Consider the following 17,709-nt stretch of genomic DNA (forward strand, 5'->3'; position numbering starts at 1 on the left):
CTATTGCACGCTGGCATCTAGCCTCCAGTCCACACTTGACCTTGACTCCAGTCCAAACTGGGCCTTGACTCCAGTCCACACTGGGCTTTGACTCTCGTCCTCACTGGACTTTGACTCTAGTCCACACTGGGCCTTGACTCCAGTCCCCACTGGGCCTTGACTCCGCTCCACACTGGGCCTTGACTCCAGTCCACAGGGGCCTTGACTCGAGTCCACACTGGGCCTTGGCTCCAATCCACGCTGGGCCTTGACTCCAGTCCACACTTGACCTTGACTCTAGTCCACACTGGGCCTTGACTCTAGTCCACACTGGACCTTGACTCTAGTCCACACTGGGCCTTGACTCCAGTCCACACCGGACCTTGACTCTCGTCCACACTGGGCCTTGACTCTCGTCCAGACTGGGCCTAGACTCTAGTCCACACTGGGCCTTGACTACAGTCCACAGCGGCCTTGAATCTAGTCCACACTGGGCCTTCACCCTATTGCACGCTGGCATCTAGCCTCCAGTACACACTGAGCCTTGACTGCAGTCCAAACTGGGCCTTGACTCTAGTCCACACTGGGCCTGGACTCTAATCTATGGCGTGGCTTGACTCCAGTCCACACCGGACTTTGACTCTAGTCCACACTGGGCCTTGACTCGAGTCCACAAGGGCCTTGATTCTAGTCCACACTGACATCTAACCTCCACTCCAGACTGTGCCTTGACTCTAGTCCACACTGGGCATTGACTCTAATCCACGCTGGCATCTCGCATCCAGTACACACTGGGCCTTGACTCCAGTCCAAACTGGGCCTTGACTCTAGTCCACACTGGGCCTTGACTTTATTCCACACTGGGCTTTGACTCTAGTCCACGCTGGGCCTTGACTCCAGTCCATACTGGGCTTTGACTCTAGTCCACACTGGGCCTTGACTCCAGTCCACACTGGACCTTGACTCTCGTCCATGCTGGGCCTTGACTCCAGTCCACACTGGGCTTTGACTCTAGTCCACGGTGGGCCTTGACTCCAGTCCATGCTGGGCCTTGATTCCAGTCCACACTCGGCCTTGACTCCAGTCCATCCTCGCATCTAGCGTCCAGTACACACTGGGCCTTGACTCCAGTCCAAACTGGGCCTTGAGTCTAGTCCACACTGGGCCTTGACTCCAGTCAATGCCGGGCCTTGACTCCAGTCCTAACTGGACCTTGACTCTAGTGCATGCTGGGCCTTGACTCCAGTCCTAACCGGACCTTGACTCCAGTCCTAGCCGGACCTTGACTCCAGTCCACACTGGGCCTTGACTCTCGTCCATGCTGGGCCTTGTATCCATTCGACGCCAGGCCTTGACTCCAGTCCACGCAGGGCCTTGTCTCCAATCGATGCCAGGTCTTGACTCCAGTCCACACTGGGCCTTGACTCCAGTCCACACTGGACCTTGACTCTCGTCCATGCTGGGCCTTGACTCCAGTCCACACTGGGCTTTGACTCTAGTCCGCGCTGGGCCTTGTCTCCAGTCGATGCCAGGCCTTGACTCCAGTCCACACTGGGCCTTGACTCGAGTCCACGCTGGGCCTTGACGCCAGTCCACGCTGGGCCTTGTCTCCAATCGATGCCAGGCCTTGACTCTAGTCCATGCCAAGCTTGACTCCAGACCGTGCCGGGCTTCACCTCAAGGCTTTTGAGGCTGTAAGACCGCTCTGGAATCACCATAAGTCCAAGCCGAGGTTATGCCAGGCCAGAAGATCACCTTCGGCCACCAAAAGACCACCGTGTGCTTCCGAAAGATCACCACGGGCTGCCGAAAGAGCTCCATGCCGGGCAGGGAGTCTGCTATACCGGGTTGCAAGAGGAGATGCATGGAATCACTTTATCTTGACACAGCGCGAGATAATGAGCTGGAAAGGTAGGGCAGAAATAATAAAGCGAGTCAATAGGGATCTGAACAGGCCCTTCAGTGTACTCAGCATATCCAGGCAATCAGGGATAAGGCAAGGTCGTGAAAATGCTCACATTTTCTGCAGAGACATTTCGACAAACATATAATAACATTAATGGGACATGAGACCCGAGGGGCTACTGAATCAATTTTGAAGTGAAACCAAGAACTGTGGATGCTGGAAAGCTGAAACTCAAACAGAAAGTGCTGGAGAAACTCAGCAGGTCTGGCAGCATCTGTGAAGAGAGAAAGCCAGGTTGATGTTTTGGATCCAGTGACCCATCTTCAGAACTGGTTTGTTCCACAGGGTAGCCAGCATGAGACTGAGGGGCCAGATGGCCTCCTGTGCCTTCATAACTCGATGACAAGTGTTTTGTGAAACATTAAAATGTAGGAAATACAACAACTATCTTATAGACAATAAGATCCCACATACAACAATGTGATAATCATCTGATAAATCTGTTTTAATGGCTTTGCTTGAGAGTTAAATATTGGCTCGAGTCAACTGCACTTCTTTGATGTGGCATCATGGGACCTTTAGCTCACTTGGCTAACTGACAAGAGGATGGTACAGAAAGCCAGTAGCATGAGTCACCTTCTCCTTTACTTAGAGTCATAGAGATGCACAGCACGGAAACAGACCCTTCGGTCCAACCCGTCCATGCCGACCAGATATCCCAACCCAATCTAGTCCCACCTGCCAGCACCCGGACCATATCCCTCCAAACTCTTCCTATTCATATACCCATCCAAATGCCTCTTAAATGTTGCAATTGTACCAGCCTCCACCACTTCCTCTGACAGCTCATTCCATACACGTACCACCCTCTGTGTGAAAAAGTTTCCCTTTAGGTCTCTTTTATTTCTTTCCCCTCTCACCCTAAACCTATGCCCTCTAGTTCTGGACTCCCTGACCCCAGGGAAAAGACTTTACCTATTTCCCCTATCCATGCCCCTCATAATTTTGTAAACCTCTAAAAGGTCACCCCTCAACCTCCGACGCTCCAGGGAAAACAGCCCCAGCCTGTTGAGCCTCTCCCTATAGCTCAGATCCTCCAACCCTGGCAACATCCTTGTAAATCTTTTCTGAACCCTTTCAAGTTTCACAACATTTTTCCAATAGGAAGGAGACCAGAATTGCACGCAATATGCCAACAGTGGCCTAACCAATGTCCTGGACAGCTGCAAGATGACCTCCCAACTCCTGTTCTCAATACTCTGACCAATAAAAGAAAGCATTTGTGGAGTGGTTACATTCAAGCTATACATAATTAATTGATCAAATAGGTCAATGGGCTGAAAAATGGCAGATGAAGTTCAATTTGGATAAATGCAAGATGTTGCATTTAGGTCCAATAAAGAGGGGCAGGACTTATACAATGAATTGTAGGGCCTTGGGTAGTGTTGCAGAGCAGAGGGACCGAAGAGTTCGGGGACATAGTTCTTTGAAATTTGTGTCACCAATGACAGGATGTTTAAAAAGGCATTTGACACTCTTGTCTTTTTTACTCAGACCTTTGCGTGTGGGAAGTTGGGACATCATGTTGAAGTTGTACAGAGCATAGGTGAGACCTCTTCTGGAGTACTGTGCCCAGTTCTGGTCACCTTGTTATAGGAAGGATATTCTGAAGCTGGAAAGGGTTCAGAAGAGATTTACCAGGATGTTGCCGGGTATGGCAGGTTTGAGTTTTAAAGAAAGGCTGGCTAGGCTGGGACTTCTATCACTGGAGTGTAGCAGGTTGAAAGGTGACCTGATAGACGTTTATAAAATAATGAGGGATGTAGATAGGGTTAGTGGTAGTTGCCTTTTCCCTCAGATGGGGGATTTCAAGACACATTTTTAAGAGAAATGTAAAGAAGACATGAGGAGCAAATTGTTTCCACAGAGAGTGGTTTGTGAGTGGAATGAACGTCCTGAGGAAGCAGTGGATGCGGGCGCAGTTTCAACATTTAAAAGATACTTAGGGAAGTCCATGAATAGGAAAGGTTTGGAGAGGTGTTGGCCAATGGCAGGCAGCTGGGACTAATTTAGTTTGGAATTATATTTGGCATGGACTGGTTGGACCGATGGGTCTCTTTCTGTGTTGTATGACTCTATGACTCTATAATTGTTGCTCTAATAGAGAGAAAGAGAAAGAGATGTTTGTTGTCCGTTGTGGCTCTTCACCATATAATTGCTCCTCCCACCTCTGGTTAGAGAGCAAGACATTTGATGGACTTCCAGTTGAGGATCACTGCCCCCATGATCCTGGCTGAAAATGTAAATTGGTGGGTGGGCTGAGGGTAGCTATGGTATTAGGTCTGATACCACCTGTGGGTGGGCTAAGGGTAGCTATGGTGTTGGGTCTGATACCACCTGTGGGTGTGCTGAGGGTGGCTATGGTGTTGGGTCTGATACCACCTGTGGGTGGGCTGAGGGTAGCTATGGTATTGGGTCTGTTACCACCTGTGGGTGTGCTGAGGGTAGCTATGGTGTTGGGTATGATACCACCTGTGGGTGGGCTAAGGGTAGCTATGGTGTTGGGTCTGATACCACCTGTGGGTGGGCTAAGGGTAGCTATGGTGTTGGGTCTGATACCACCTGTGGGTGGGCTAAGGGTAGCTATGGTGTTGGGTCTGATACCACCTGTGGGTGGGCTAAGGGTAGCTATGGTGTTGGGTCTGATACCACCTGTGGGTGGGCTTATGGTATTGGGTATGATAGCACCTGTGGGTGTGCTGCGGGTGGCTATGGTATTGGGTATGATAGCACCTGTGGGTGTGCTGCGGGTGGCTATGGTATTGGGTATGATAGCACCTGTGGGTGTGCTGCGGGTGGCTATGGTATTGGGTATGATAGCACCTGTGGGTGTGCTGCGGGTGGCTATGGTATTGGGTATGATAGCACCTGTGGGTGTGCTGCGGGTGGCTATGGTATTGGGTATGATAGCACCTGTGGGTGTGCTGCGGGTGGCTATGGTATTGGGTATGATAGCACCTGTGGGTGTGCTGCGGGTGGCTATGGTATTGGGTATGATAGCACCTGTGGGTGTGCTGCGGGTGGCTATGGTATTGGGTATGATAGCACCTGTGGGTGTGCTGCGGGTGGCTATGGTATTGGGTATGATAGCACCTGTGGGTGTGCTGCGGGTGGCTATGGTATTGGGTATGATAGCACCTGTGGGTGGGGCGAGGGTAACTATGGTATTGGGTATGATACCACCTGTGGATGGGCTGAGGGTAGCTATGGTATTGGGTATGATACCATCTGTGGGTCGGCTGAGGGTAGCTATGGTATTGGGTATGATACCACCTGTGGATGGGCTGAGGGTAGCTATGGTATTGGGTGTGATACCACCTGTGGGTGGGCTGAGGGTAACTATGGTATTGGGTATGATACCACCTGTGGGTGTGCTGAGGGTAACTATGGTATTGGGTATGATACCACCTGTGGGTGGGCTGAGGGTGGCTATGGTATTGGGTATGATAGCACCTGTGGGTGTGCTGCGGGTGGCTATGGTATTGGGTATGATACCACCTATGGGTGGGCTGAGGGTAACTATGGTATTGGGTATGATACCACCTGTGGGTGTGCTGAGGGTAACTATGGTATTGGGTATGATACCACCTGTGGGTGGGCTGAGGGTGGCTTTGGTATTGGGTATGATACCACCTGTGGGTGGGCTGAGGGTAGCTATGGTATTGGGTATGATACCACCTGTGGATGGGCTGAGGGTAGCTATGGTGTTGGGTATGATACCACCTGTGGGTGAGCTGAGGGTAACTATGGTATTGGGTATGATACCACCTGTGGGTGGGCTGAGGGTAACTATGGTATTGGGTATGATACCACCTGTGGGTGGGCTGAGGGTGGCTATGGTATTGGGTATGATACCACCTGTGGGTGGGCTGAGGATGGCTATGGTATTGGGTATGATACCACCTGTGGGTGGGCTGAGGGTGGCTATGGTATTGGGTATGATACCACCTGTGGGTGTGCTGAGGGTAACTATGGTGTTGGGTATGATACCCCCTGTGGATTGGCTGAGGGTAACTATGGTATTGGGTATGATACCACGTGTGGGTGGGCTGAGGGTAGCTATGGTATTGGGTATGATATCACCTGTGGGTGGGCTGAGGGTAGCTATGGTATTGGGTATGATACCACCTGTGGTTGGGCTGAGGGTGGCTATGATATTGGGTATGATACCACCTGTGGGTGTGCTGAGGGTAACTATGATATTGGGTATGATACCACCTCTGGGTGTGCTGAGGGTAACTATGGTATTGGGTATGATACCACCTGTGGGTGGGCTGAGGGTAACTATGGTGTTGGGTATGATACCACCTGTGGGTGGGCTGAGGGTAGCTATGGTATTGGGTATAATACCACCTGTGGGTGTGCTGAGGGTAGCTATGGTGTTGGGTATGATACCACCTGTGGTCCTAAAGTCTCCGCTTGCTATTAATGTTGGCACATGAATCATGGGCCCTGGAGACCGAGGACAGAGAGCTCATTTTTTCATTTACTCGTGGGAGGTGGGTGTCTCTGGCTGGACCAACATTTCCTGCCCATCACTAGTTGCCCTTGAGAAGATGAGCTGCCTTCTAGAACCGCTGCATTCCACCTGCTGTGGGTTGACCCACAATGCCGTTAAGGAAGGGAAGTCCAGAATTCTGACCAAGCTGCCAGAAAAGACACCAGTAGAAACAGTCCTGTGACACCACCATCACCATCCCTGGATATCTCGTAACTGACCGGCAGGACAGGCCTTGCTGAGATGCAGCACAGTGGTATAAGTCAGGAGGGAGTTGCCCTTAGAGTCCTTAACATTGACTATGGACCCCATGAAGTCTCATGGCTTCAAGGTAAACATGGGCAAGGAAACCTCCTGCTGATGACCATGTACCGTGCTCCCTCAGCTGATGAGTCAATACTCCTTCATGTTGAACAACACTTGGAGGAAGCACTGAGAGTGGCAAGGGCACAAAATGCACCCTGGGTGGGGAATTTCAATGTCCACCACCAAGAGTGGCTCAGCAGCAGCATTACTGACCGAGCTGGTGGGGATATAGCTGCTAGACTGGTCTGCAGCAGGGGGTGAGGGAACCGACAAGAGGAACAAACATACTTGACCTCATCCTTACTAAACTGCCAGCTGCAGAAGCATCTGTCCGTGACAATATAGGTAAAAGTAACCACCGCACTGTCCTTCTGGAGACAAAGTCCTGCCTTCACATTGACAAGATCCTCCATCATGTTGCGTGGCACGATCACCGTGCTAAATGGGACAGACTCTAAACAGATCTCGCAACTCAAGGCTGGGCACCCGTGAGGAACTGTGGACCACTGACAGCAGCAGAACTGTACTCCAGCACAATCTGCCACCTCATGGCCTGGCATATCCCCCACTCAACCATTCCCATCAAGCCAATGGATCAATCCTGGTTCGATGGGGCGTGCAGGAGGGAATGCCAGAAGCAGTACCAGGCATACTTGAAGATGAGGTGTCAACCTGTGAAGCAATAATACAGGACTACTTTAATGTCGAACAACATAAGCAACTCCAATGTTCCTAAAATGCCATATTGTCCTTCTTAAAGCAACATTTCTTTTCAATACAGTGATTTCTCTCTTTCCCCAAGTGTGGATCTTTCCTGCATGACCCCGTGGGAGCAGACGGTAAGGGTTTGCTATAACATTCTTCGACTCTGGAATGAGACCCTGCTGCTGTTCAGACACTCCAACGTTTCACCGGGGGACCATTCAGAAGAAGAAAGAACTTGTGGTTCTCTAAAACTTTTCACACGACAAACATCTCTGAGTGCTTTACAACAAATGAGACATTTTATAAAGTACGGTCACTGTTTAATGTAGGAACCAATACACCCACAAGCTCCCACAAACACATAAAGATATAAATGAACAGAAAATCTGGTTTGGTAATGTTGATGAGACAGCACACCCTGCTGCTCGTTGGATGCTGCCTGAATTGCTGTGCTCTTCCAGCACCACTGATCCAGCACCAGAGAGAATGACCTAGCTTTTCTTCATTATAGTGGCTCAAGGCATGGACAGGTTGGACCGAAGAGTCTGTTTCCATGCTGTATGACTTTCTAAGATAGTTTATGTATAATTAAAAGGGCAGGTGTGCCTCATTTTGATGTTACATTGGAAAGGCAGCACCTCTGACAGTGCAGTGTTCCCTCAGTGCCATACAGGAATGTTAACCTGGATTTTGTGCTGATGTTCCGGCAGCAGGGTTTCAGCACAAGACTTTCAAATACATGCAAAATTGCCATCAGTGCTGGCCCAGTTTCGATCAACCAGTGAGGGATAAACTGGAAATCTTAGTCTCTACGGCGGCGGCGTATCACTCTGCATGCCTCTATCCAATCTTCTGGCTTTGAAAACAAATTACCGAGGTTTTATTTAAATGTATAGTCTGATTATATTGATGTGTTTGGTGTGTTGATACAAAACTAACTAGTTTTGAGAAGGAAAGTTAAGGGCAAAAGACATCGTTCTCCACAATGGGACTACGGAGAAGCAATGGGCTTGAACAATGACGTGGGCCACACAGTTGAAAATATATTCAGCAGAGTCCATGCATGAAACTCATGAAAAAAGGACATTGCTCACAGCACTTTACAAGGGAGAGCTGGTCACCAGGTAGCTAAAGGGGCAGTTACATAGGAAATTGCAAAGGTTGAAAGGTCTCCAGTATCTCCTGTGAAGTATTAAATTAACTGATCTCTGCTGCTTTCAGCCTACACCAATATCAACCACCGCATGGGGAAGGGGAGGGGAGTGAAGATCATCCCATCTCAGCTCCTCCTTCAAACTGATTCAATCCACTTCGGAATGCTGGAGAAAATTCCAACGAAGAATCAGATCGGACTCAAAATGTTAACGTGGTTTTCTGTCTCAACGGTTGCTGCTGAGTTTCTTTGTTTTTGTTGCAGGTTTCCAGCATCTGCAGCATTTGTTTTTATTTGATTCAATTGGTCTGCTGAACACCACCTCACGCTACCCCAGGGAACTCCCTCTGTCTCTAATTCACTCTACAGCCGCTTTGTGGTATCACCTCATCATCCTGTACTGTCCTCCACAGCATGACTCTGTCCTCCATCTCGGAACACGTTATTGATCTGATTCTGGGAAGACATTCTCATTCATTGTACTGTACCTCACTCTATTCCTCCCCATGTGCTCTCTGCTATTTCATTATGTGGCTGTAATCTCATTCTAATATCTTTTCCTTTTCTTTCTTTATTATATCCAAAAATGCTTTCACCCACAGCTATACTGAACTAAATCATCTCTGGTACTTTTCATTCATTATCAGTCACTTCTAAAGCAACCATGTTTCCCAATCAATCAAATTACATACAAGGCCTAGTCAGGGCATTGCAGACCGTCAAAGGTAAGGGAGAGGTCGGGAAGTTGGGTAGGGGCTAAATCAAAATGAAGTTGGAATGGGAAATAAAGTATTGTATCCCTCATGGTTCCCCATCTGTCTAAAGGCATCGAGAGTATCAATGGGCACCATGTTCTCCATTTCCAAGAGCACTCAGGCACAAGTGTTACATGCATTAATCGGAGGGAAATGGGTCTGGGTGGGTTACTCTTCGGAGGGTCGGTATGGACTGGTTGGGCTGAAGGGCCTGTTTCCACATTGGAGGGAATCTAATCTAATCAAGCGTAGCCACGGAAGAAGCACAGGAAGGTCAGGCAGCATCCAAGGAGCAGGAGAATCGAGGTTTCGGGCATGAGCCCTTCTTCAGGCTCATGCCCAAAACCTCGATTCTCCTGCTCCTTGGATGCTGCCTGACCTGCTGTGCTTTTCCAGCACCACATTGGCATAAGCCCTTCATCAGGCTCATGCCCAAAACCTCGATTCTCCTGCTCCCTGGATGCTGCCTGACCTTCCTGTGCTTTTCCAGCACCACATTTTCAGCTCTGATCTCCAGCATCTGCAGCCCTCACTTTCTCCAAGAAGCACAGGCAGTCAGGAGCAATGACCTCCGCCATCGCCCACTGTCTGGACCTGTTAATGGCCAAGTTGGCCATTAGACCTATGGGGAGGTCCTCTGACCTGCCCGTACCCATCCACACCAGATGCCCAAAGAGCAGGAGTGCGGGGCTGAAATGCAACCAAAAGTAGAGCAAGTGGTTTCTCGGATAACAATAAAGTGGGTGCAATCTTTTGAAAAACATTCATTCCTGGAAAGAGGAGATCACTGGTCAGTGAGGTACTTATTGCCCAGGGGGCAGTTAAGAGTCAACCATATTGCAGTGGATCTCGAATCACAGGTAGGCCAGACCAGGTAACGATGTCAGTTGCCTCCCCTATCGGACCATTAGCAAGCCAGGTGGGCTTTCCCATCAATCGATTGATAATGGTCATCATTAGACTCTTGATTTCAGGTTTTTGTTTTTAAAATTGAATTCAAATTCCACCATCTGCCCGTGGCAGGATTCAAACCTGGGTTCCCAAAATATTCCCAGGGTTAATAGTCCAGCGATGATCCTGACAGGCTGTCACATTCACTGACTATGCTTGGGATCTAATCTCATTCTATGCTCTCCCTGCCATCTATTCTCCACCCCTCCTCCCCATTCCCCACCACTGCCACCACCCCTCTTTCCGTTCCCCCCCCCCAGCCCCGCCATCCCTTAATATGACACATCAGTCCTTCTCTATCTATTCCATTCTGCTGTTTGGAGGCTTCATGTGAGTGACAGTGAGTTTTACTGCAGTAAGCTCAGCACTCTGCAATCCACCTCACCTCTTGCTGAGGTGCAGTAGTGGAATTCTGCCCTTAGAAATGATGAGGTTTTGGATATAAATCCCACCCTGGAGTCTTCTCCCAGTTCTGAGATGGACACTCCTCGAGGCACCATCTGTCTTATCATGTAGATGCAAACGACCCCTGGACACTACTGCAAAGTAGAGTAATGATGCTTTCCCTTGTGTGTGTGTGTGTGTGTTTCATCCTAAAAGTCATATTGGGGGAGCTTGCCAATTGGCTGCTACACTTCCTGTGTTGCAACTATCACTAAACTTCAAAAGTACATAATTGCTTGTAAAGTACTTAAGGCATCCTGAGGTTTTGAAAGGAATCCCATGGATGCAGATCTTTGTTCAGACTTTAGTATTCCCTGAAGGATTTTGGTTGCTGGGTAGGCAGTGTCATTGTGGGACATCCCCAGGAGAGTTTAACCCACACAGAGAAAATAAAGGATCTGTTTGCCACATTGCAAGCTTCTCCCAGCATCCTCCACTGCATTGATGGCACATGCTGAATCCCTCCAGCAGCTACCCCTGCATCTCCTCAACCATAATGTCTGGTCCAGGCTCCCAAAGCAGGGGCACAAGGGCTGGAGAGAGGAGACCCTTCACATTTCAGTCTCGTCTGCAGGACATGGGAGGGTTCCTCAATAGCTTTAAATTGAGGGGTGATAGATATAGGACAGACGTCAGAGGTAGGTTCTTTACTCAGCGAGTAATAAGGGCATGGAATGCTCTGCCTGCAACAGTAGTAGACTCGCCAACATTAAACGGTCGTTGGACAACAGTATGGATGATAGTGTAGGATAGATGGGCTTCAGACTGATTTCACAGGTCGGTGTAACAGCGACAGCCAAAGGGCCTGTACTGGGCTGTAATGTTCTATATTCAGAGGGGAGAGGACAATGTGCAAACCCACTGCACCGCCACCCATTCTTCACCTTACAGACAGTTACAGCACTGGCCCTCTGAAGGATCAGTCCACCCAGTCACAGCTCCCTGCAGGCCCACAAATTCTTCCTTTTCAGATAATAAATGCCCGAGTTGAATTTGCCACATTGTCGGGCAGACCTTTCCAAACCATTGCTGTCTGACAATTTCTCCTCGTGTTAGCCTTGTTTATTTTACCAAGCCACCTTCCAACCTGTGCATCTCGTTCTCCATTCCTTCATCAGTTGGGTACAGTTTCTCCCTGATGGTTTTGAATATCTGATTCAAATCTCCTCTGAAGCTTTTCCTCCAAAGAAAACAGTATTGACTTCGCCAATCTATCGTTGTAACTTTATTTTTATTCAATTGTTGGGGGTGGGCGTCACTGGCTGGCCCAGCATTTCTCGTTTGTCCCTACTTGCCCATGAGAAGGTGGTGGTGAGCTGCCTCCTTGAACCACTGTCATCCAAATGCTGTAGGTTGACCCGTAATACTGTTAGGGAAGGAATTCCAAGATTTTGAATGAGGGAACAGCGTTATGTTTCCGAGTCAGGGCGGTGAGTGGCTTGGAGGGTAACCTGAAGGTTCCTATGTATCTGCTGCCTTTGTCCTTTGAGATGGAGGTGGTCGTGGGTTTGAAAAGTCCTGTCTGTGGATCGTTGGTGAATTTCTGCAGTACGTCTTCAGATAGGTGCACACTGCTGCTGCTGAGTGTCGGTGGGTGGAGGGAGGAGAGGCTTGTGGATGTGGTGCCAATCTCTGGGCTACTTTGTCCCGGATGGTGTATGGCTTCTTGAGTGTGGTTGGGGCTGCACCCATCCAAGCAAGTGGGGTGTATTCCATCACCCTCCTGATTTGGGTTTTACAGACGGCTTTGGGGAGTCAGGAGGTGAGTCACGTGTTGCAAGATCCCTAAAGTTTCTCATATCAGGGACCATTCTGATGAGTTGCTTTTCCCTATGCTATGTCTAGAATTGGATTTGATACTCCAGTTATGGACACACACCCACACAACATTAATTTTTTTTTCCCCTCAAATTATTATGGTGGATCTCAACATCCCTCTTTTCGCCTGTGCAACCCAGAAATGTAACTTTCTTCTGTAAATCTGCACTGCAAGCTGACTGATATGGCCTCCGATTTGAAAACATTGCTGGTGTTTGGTCATGTGTCGGGGGGGGGTCAGTCCCCAGTGTGGTTCCGGTTAAGGATTCCTACATGCTTCAGACAAATCCGCTTCCAGTGGTCGGCCTCGGAAAGTGAACTGGCCCGGTCCCCTGGGCAGGTCGTTCGGGATGCACATTAATAATTCCACGCCTGTACACAGAAAGCCTCTCTCTTACACACACAAGAAAATAAAGGACAACCACTTTCCAGCTGCCCCCCCCCCCACCCCTTTGCTGTGTGGAGGCTGGGGAGCAGAGGTCCAGTAAGAGAGTTAGACTGGGAATTCGCCCCACTCCTCAGGGAAATTGAATAACCTTCCCTCCTTCAATATCACTTTGCACCAATTATATTCGAGAGGAGAGATTCCTGAAGCCTTGTGGAGTGGAGTGCATCATTTCTCCCTCCAACTCTATTTTGATTTAGTCCCTACCCTCCCCTTCACTGTTTTTTGATCACACAGCACTTGTCCTTTGATGTGAAGGGCAGTGTTTGTCACTGGCCACCTGGGTGTTTTCCTATCCTCCTGGTGGTGGAATTTGAATAAAGATTCGTGCACTTTGTGTAAAAAAAAAGAAAAAAAGAGAAAAAAGAAAAAGAAAAAGAAGAGAAAAAGTAAAAAAAAGAAAACTGAAGCCTTGTGGAAACTGAGCTTGATCAATGGTGCGCCTGGCTTTAGGACCCAGGGGGGATTGCACGACCCGGGGCAGCGAGAGTTAATAGTTGGCTGTCCGCCTCCCTCTGTTTCTTCTCTGAGCGCTGGTTCTCCGTGAGTCAGCTGTTCAGTTAGTATCAGGCTCCACGTTTGGGGAGAGAGCCCCTTCCTCTTTCAGCTCCAGTGCTGCTCCGTGAGGGTTGTACGGACAGAGACATGCCTGTGGGGAGGTGAGTGCATCCCTTTTTACTGGGTTCATGGTGCTCTGATCAGACCTGGGGGAATCCATTGCCACGCTCCTGCATGGAAACCTTCTTTCCCCTGCAGCTGAAAGTGTGTGTGTGGGGCTGGTGAGTCTCAAAGTCGGTTTCTCTCTGTGTTCCCTATTGCAGGTGCTGCTGCTGCTGCTGGAAATCAGCGATATTCATTGCCCTGTCTCTCAGTGTTCCCGGAGTCACTACAGATTCAGGTAAAACAAAAACGCGTGATTGTGTGTGTGTGTGGGAAGACTGGAAATTGTTTAACCAACTCGCCTCAAATCGAGACGTCCTGCATTAGCAGAAAAGCTGAGAAGTTAAATCACTCTTGCTGTGCACTTTCAGAGAGAGAGGGGGGGCGGGTTTGCAAACAAAGTTTTTTTTTGTTAAAGCAATCTGCTGAGCTTGTGGTGAGGAGGGGGCAGTGGGACTGAGACAGGCTCTGGATGTTTGTAGCTGCAGCACTCACTCACTCTCTCTCTCTCTCTCTCGCTCAGAAAGCTCCCCCCCAACAAATGGGGAAAACGCACGGTTTTAGTTTTAGTTTTGGGGAGGGGGGGTGAGAGATAACGGGAATATGCGAGGCACCGTCTTTTCCCGAAACATTTGGTCAGTTTTCCTGAATTTTCAGATTTATTTTTCCACACGACTCAAAGGTGGAGTGAGTAGAAACAGACCGTTCTGCCTAATGCTGGGGTTCAGGATCCCCCTGGAACAAACTGCTCGTGCAATTCTTTGGCTTTGCATTAAGTGTATCAGTAACTTGTGGCTGGTGACTCTCCCCCCCCATAGAGATTCCTGCTGAATTCCTTACTGGATCTATCAGTAAGCTGTGCCACACTTCAGACTCATTCTGGGCAGCAGACTCTCAGGAGGACAAGTTGTAGGCACTTTCTCGATGGGGTTAGACAGCCTCAACGTCGATTCTCCTGCTCCTCGGATGCTGCCTGACCTGCTGTGCTTTTTCAGCGCCACTCTAATCTAAACTCTTGACTTCCAGCATACGCAGTCCTCACTTTCGCCCTGTGGGCGTTCCTGGCTCATGCCTGACCCAAATGGCGAGGGTCATTATCGAGATGGTCCCGCGTGTACTGAGGGACTCTGGGACCAGGAGAGTGAGTGCCCCAGCCTCCAGACAGCTCCTCAATGCAGGCCGCCCGCACCCCCACCCTGGCATGTGGCAGAGCTTCTCCAGCATCTCCGACCGAACCCATCCAACTGGAATGCAAGCAAGCCACCCTCGGAAAGCCAGGGACTGTTTATAAAGGAGATGGTTAGCACTGCAGGAGTTTGCACATTCTCCCCGTGTCTGCGTGGGTTTCCTCCGGGTGCTCCGGTTTCCTCCCACAGTCCAAAGATGTGCAGGTTAGGGTGGATTGGTCATGCTAAATTGCCCATATTTGTTAGGAGCATTAGTCAGAGGGAAATGGGTCTGGGTGGGTTACTCTTTGAAGGGTTGGTGTGGACTGGTTGGGCCGAAGGGCCTGTTTCCACACTGTATGGAATCTAATCTAATCCAGGTGCTCACAACTCCATCCGCTGCGCTTCTGCTCTCCCTCCTTTGTGCAGGGACCTTCTCCATAGCTGCCCCACTCTTAATGTGAAAGGTCTCTAGGCCACCCCTCAGCTTTGTATCAAAAGGCAGCAAGAGGCTTTACTGCTAACTGTTTCCTCAGGGATCCATGTCAATCTCTTTCCCCGCACCCTTTCATGCCCTGCAGCTGGGATTGCTGATCTACCCAAGGTGCTCATCGGCACCGTCTCATTTGCCATTCACTTTGGAAATCTCTCTCTTGGTTTCAGTCGCTAAAACTCAGCAGGGGAAGGTCATCGATATCAATGAGAAACTGCAGTAGATCTCCGGTCAGCCAAGTGCGCTAGCGTTGTGTTGAATTTTACATTTGAACACCTGTGAATGGGCTGGCTTAGGGACAAGCTGTGAGGGTTTTTTCATTTCTAGAGCCGCTGGGTTGTACAGCACGGAAACAGACCCTTCAGTCCAACTTGTCCAGATATCCTAAATTAATCCAGTCCCATTTGCCAGCACTTGGCCCATATCCCTCTGAACCCTTCCTATTCCTATACCCATCCAGATGATTTTTAAGTGCTGCAGTTGTACCACATCCTCTGGCAGCTCATTCCATACACGCACCACCCTGTGTGTGAAAGTGTTACCCCTTCCATTTGGTTCACTAGTCAGCCTGGAGCACTGCTGAGAACCAGCTCCTTACCAGAGGAGCAGCTGCCAAAAAGGATCTGTCCTTTCTACTTATGGGGCTGATGTTTCTCTGACTGATCGCCCCCACAGTAGAATGTACCCGTTTTGGAGACCTGTCAACCTCTTATATTTTCAGCCCTGGTCATTTCTGCTGTAGGTTTAGGTGAACTTGCAGTGTGCCAATTGTCTGACCTTTCTGCTTACATAACAATGAGACTTACTTGAAAACTACTTCATTTGATTGGAAAGGGCTTTGGGATTTCCTGAAGACATCTAAACTGTTTTAGAAATGTAGATTACTTCTTTCTTTTTGGAGAACTGGATTCCATGATGTTTCTTTAAGAACTGGTGGTTGACACCCTCCCTCCCATGTCTCTATCTCTTAAGAGATTCTTGATAACATGGACTTTGACTTGTTGGTCCATGGTTACATTTGGCAATATATCGTAATGTCTGCTGTTGTCTTTAGGCTCTGGCTGATCAGGAGACTCTCCTGCTCTTGCTGTAGATATGATGCAAGGATTTGCAAATTGATAATCAACTTGCTTGACCATGCCCCCTTTTTGACCTTTGGGTCTTGCAGTGCCACCTGAACGAGGATCTTCTGGGTGAGAGGTAAGGCAACTACAATACCTCCCCAGTGTGGCTGACTGACTGCAGAGTGGTGTTCACTACCCAGGGGCTGATCCGGAAACACACAGTTTTTTTTTTGGGTTACTCTGATTCTTTTGTGAGATATGGGGGTGGCTGAGCCGGTCGGTGTTGGTTGCTCGTTCCTAATTGCCCTTCCCAAGGTGGTGGTGAGCCGCCATCCATGTGACACAGGCACACCCGCACAGCTGCTGGCAAGGGAGTCCCAGGACTTTGACCCAGCAACAGTGAAGGAACTGCAAGGTATCCAAATCAGGATGGAGTGTGGCTTTGAGGGGTACTTGCTGGCGATGGTGCTCCCATGACCTTCTGGGTGGTACTGGTCACAGGTTTGGAAGGTGGTGATCGAGCTCTTGCTGTGATGTGTAATGAAGATTGGAGCACACTGCTGCTGCAATGCATTGGTGACGGAAGGAGCAGCCATTGAAGGTGGTGGATGGAGTGTCAATTGAATGGGCCTCTTTGTGTCAAACCCTTTGAGTGTTATTGGAGCTGCTGCCGTCCAGGCCAGGTGTGCCTTGCAGACAGTGGACAGGCTTTTGGGATTCGGAAGGGGTGTTGTTGTGGGCATGGGAGAAGGCTCTACATGTCACACTCCGAAGTTCATCTGCAGTCGAAGAAGTGTACTTGTCAGAAGGGCACAGGAGATGTGATCTCTGAATGCTCTCAAGTGTAAGAATGTATCCGAGCATTCATGATTAAGGTTTGGATCTGGTTGCTGGCTGAGATTTCTAAAGCCGCTGGCCTTGAGCTGCTCTCTGTGGCTGGTGGTGCAGTTTAGAACTGAGCATGTCTGTCTGGGCCTTTCCATTTCTGATGCAGGTCTCTGTCTTCCTATCGATGGCTAGTTTAGGAGCTGGCTCAATCAAAACTAGTGGGACACAAATGCTCACAGATTCCTCCTACACTGCATTCCGCACAGCAACAACCTGCATTTATGTTGCATCTTCATTGTCATTAAACATCCTGAGGGGCACTCTGCAGGAGTTTCAGCAGGTTATTTGATGTTGGTCCAAATACAGAGTTAGTAAGACAACTGATCTGAAGCTTAGTCATAGAATGAAATATTAAGGAGTGCCTTTAGGGGAAGGGTGAAAGGTACGGAAGTTTCAGGAGGGAATTCCAGAGTTCAGG

At 49.2% G+C, this 17,709-nt stretch overlaps 1 protein-coding gene across 1 annotated transcript in view; it reads left to right on the top strand.

Annotated features, from left to right (window-relative positions):
- The first annotated feature begins 13,388 nt into the window (after positions 1–13,388).
- Positions 13,389–17,709, top strand: part of col18a1a (collagen type XVIII alpha 1 chain a) — a 304,262-nt gene continuing 299,941 nt past the window's right edge. Inside the window, exons 1-2 of the mRNA XM_043693212.1 lie at positions 13,389–13,679; positions 13,842–13,918. Of these exons, the coding sequence (XP_043549147.1) occupies positions 13,666–13,679; positions 13,842–13,918 (91 nt within the window). The 5' untranslated portion in view covers positions 13,389–13,665. The remainder of the gene's footprint in view (positions 13,680–13,841; positions 13,919–17,709) is intronic.

The sequence above is a fragment of the Chiloscyllium plagiosum genome, chromosome 7 (assembly GCF_004010195.1).
Source record: "Chiloscyllium plagiosum isolate BGI_BamShark_2017 chromosome 7, ASM401019v2, whole genome shotgun sequence".
Classification (NCBI taxonomy): domain Eukaryota; kingdom Metazoa; phylum Chordata; class Chondrichthyes; order Orectolobiformes; family Hemiscylliidae; genus Chiloscyllium; species Chiloscyllium plagiosum.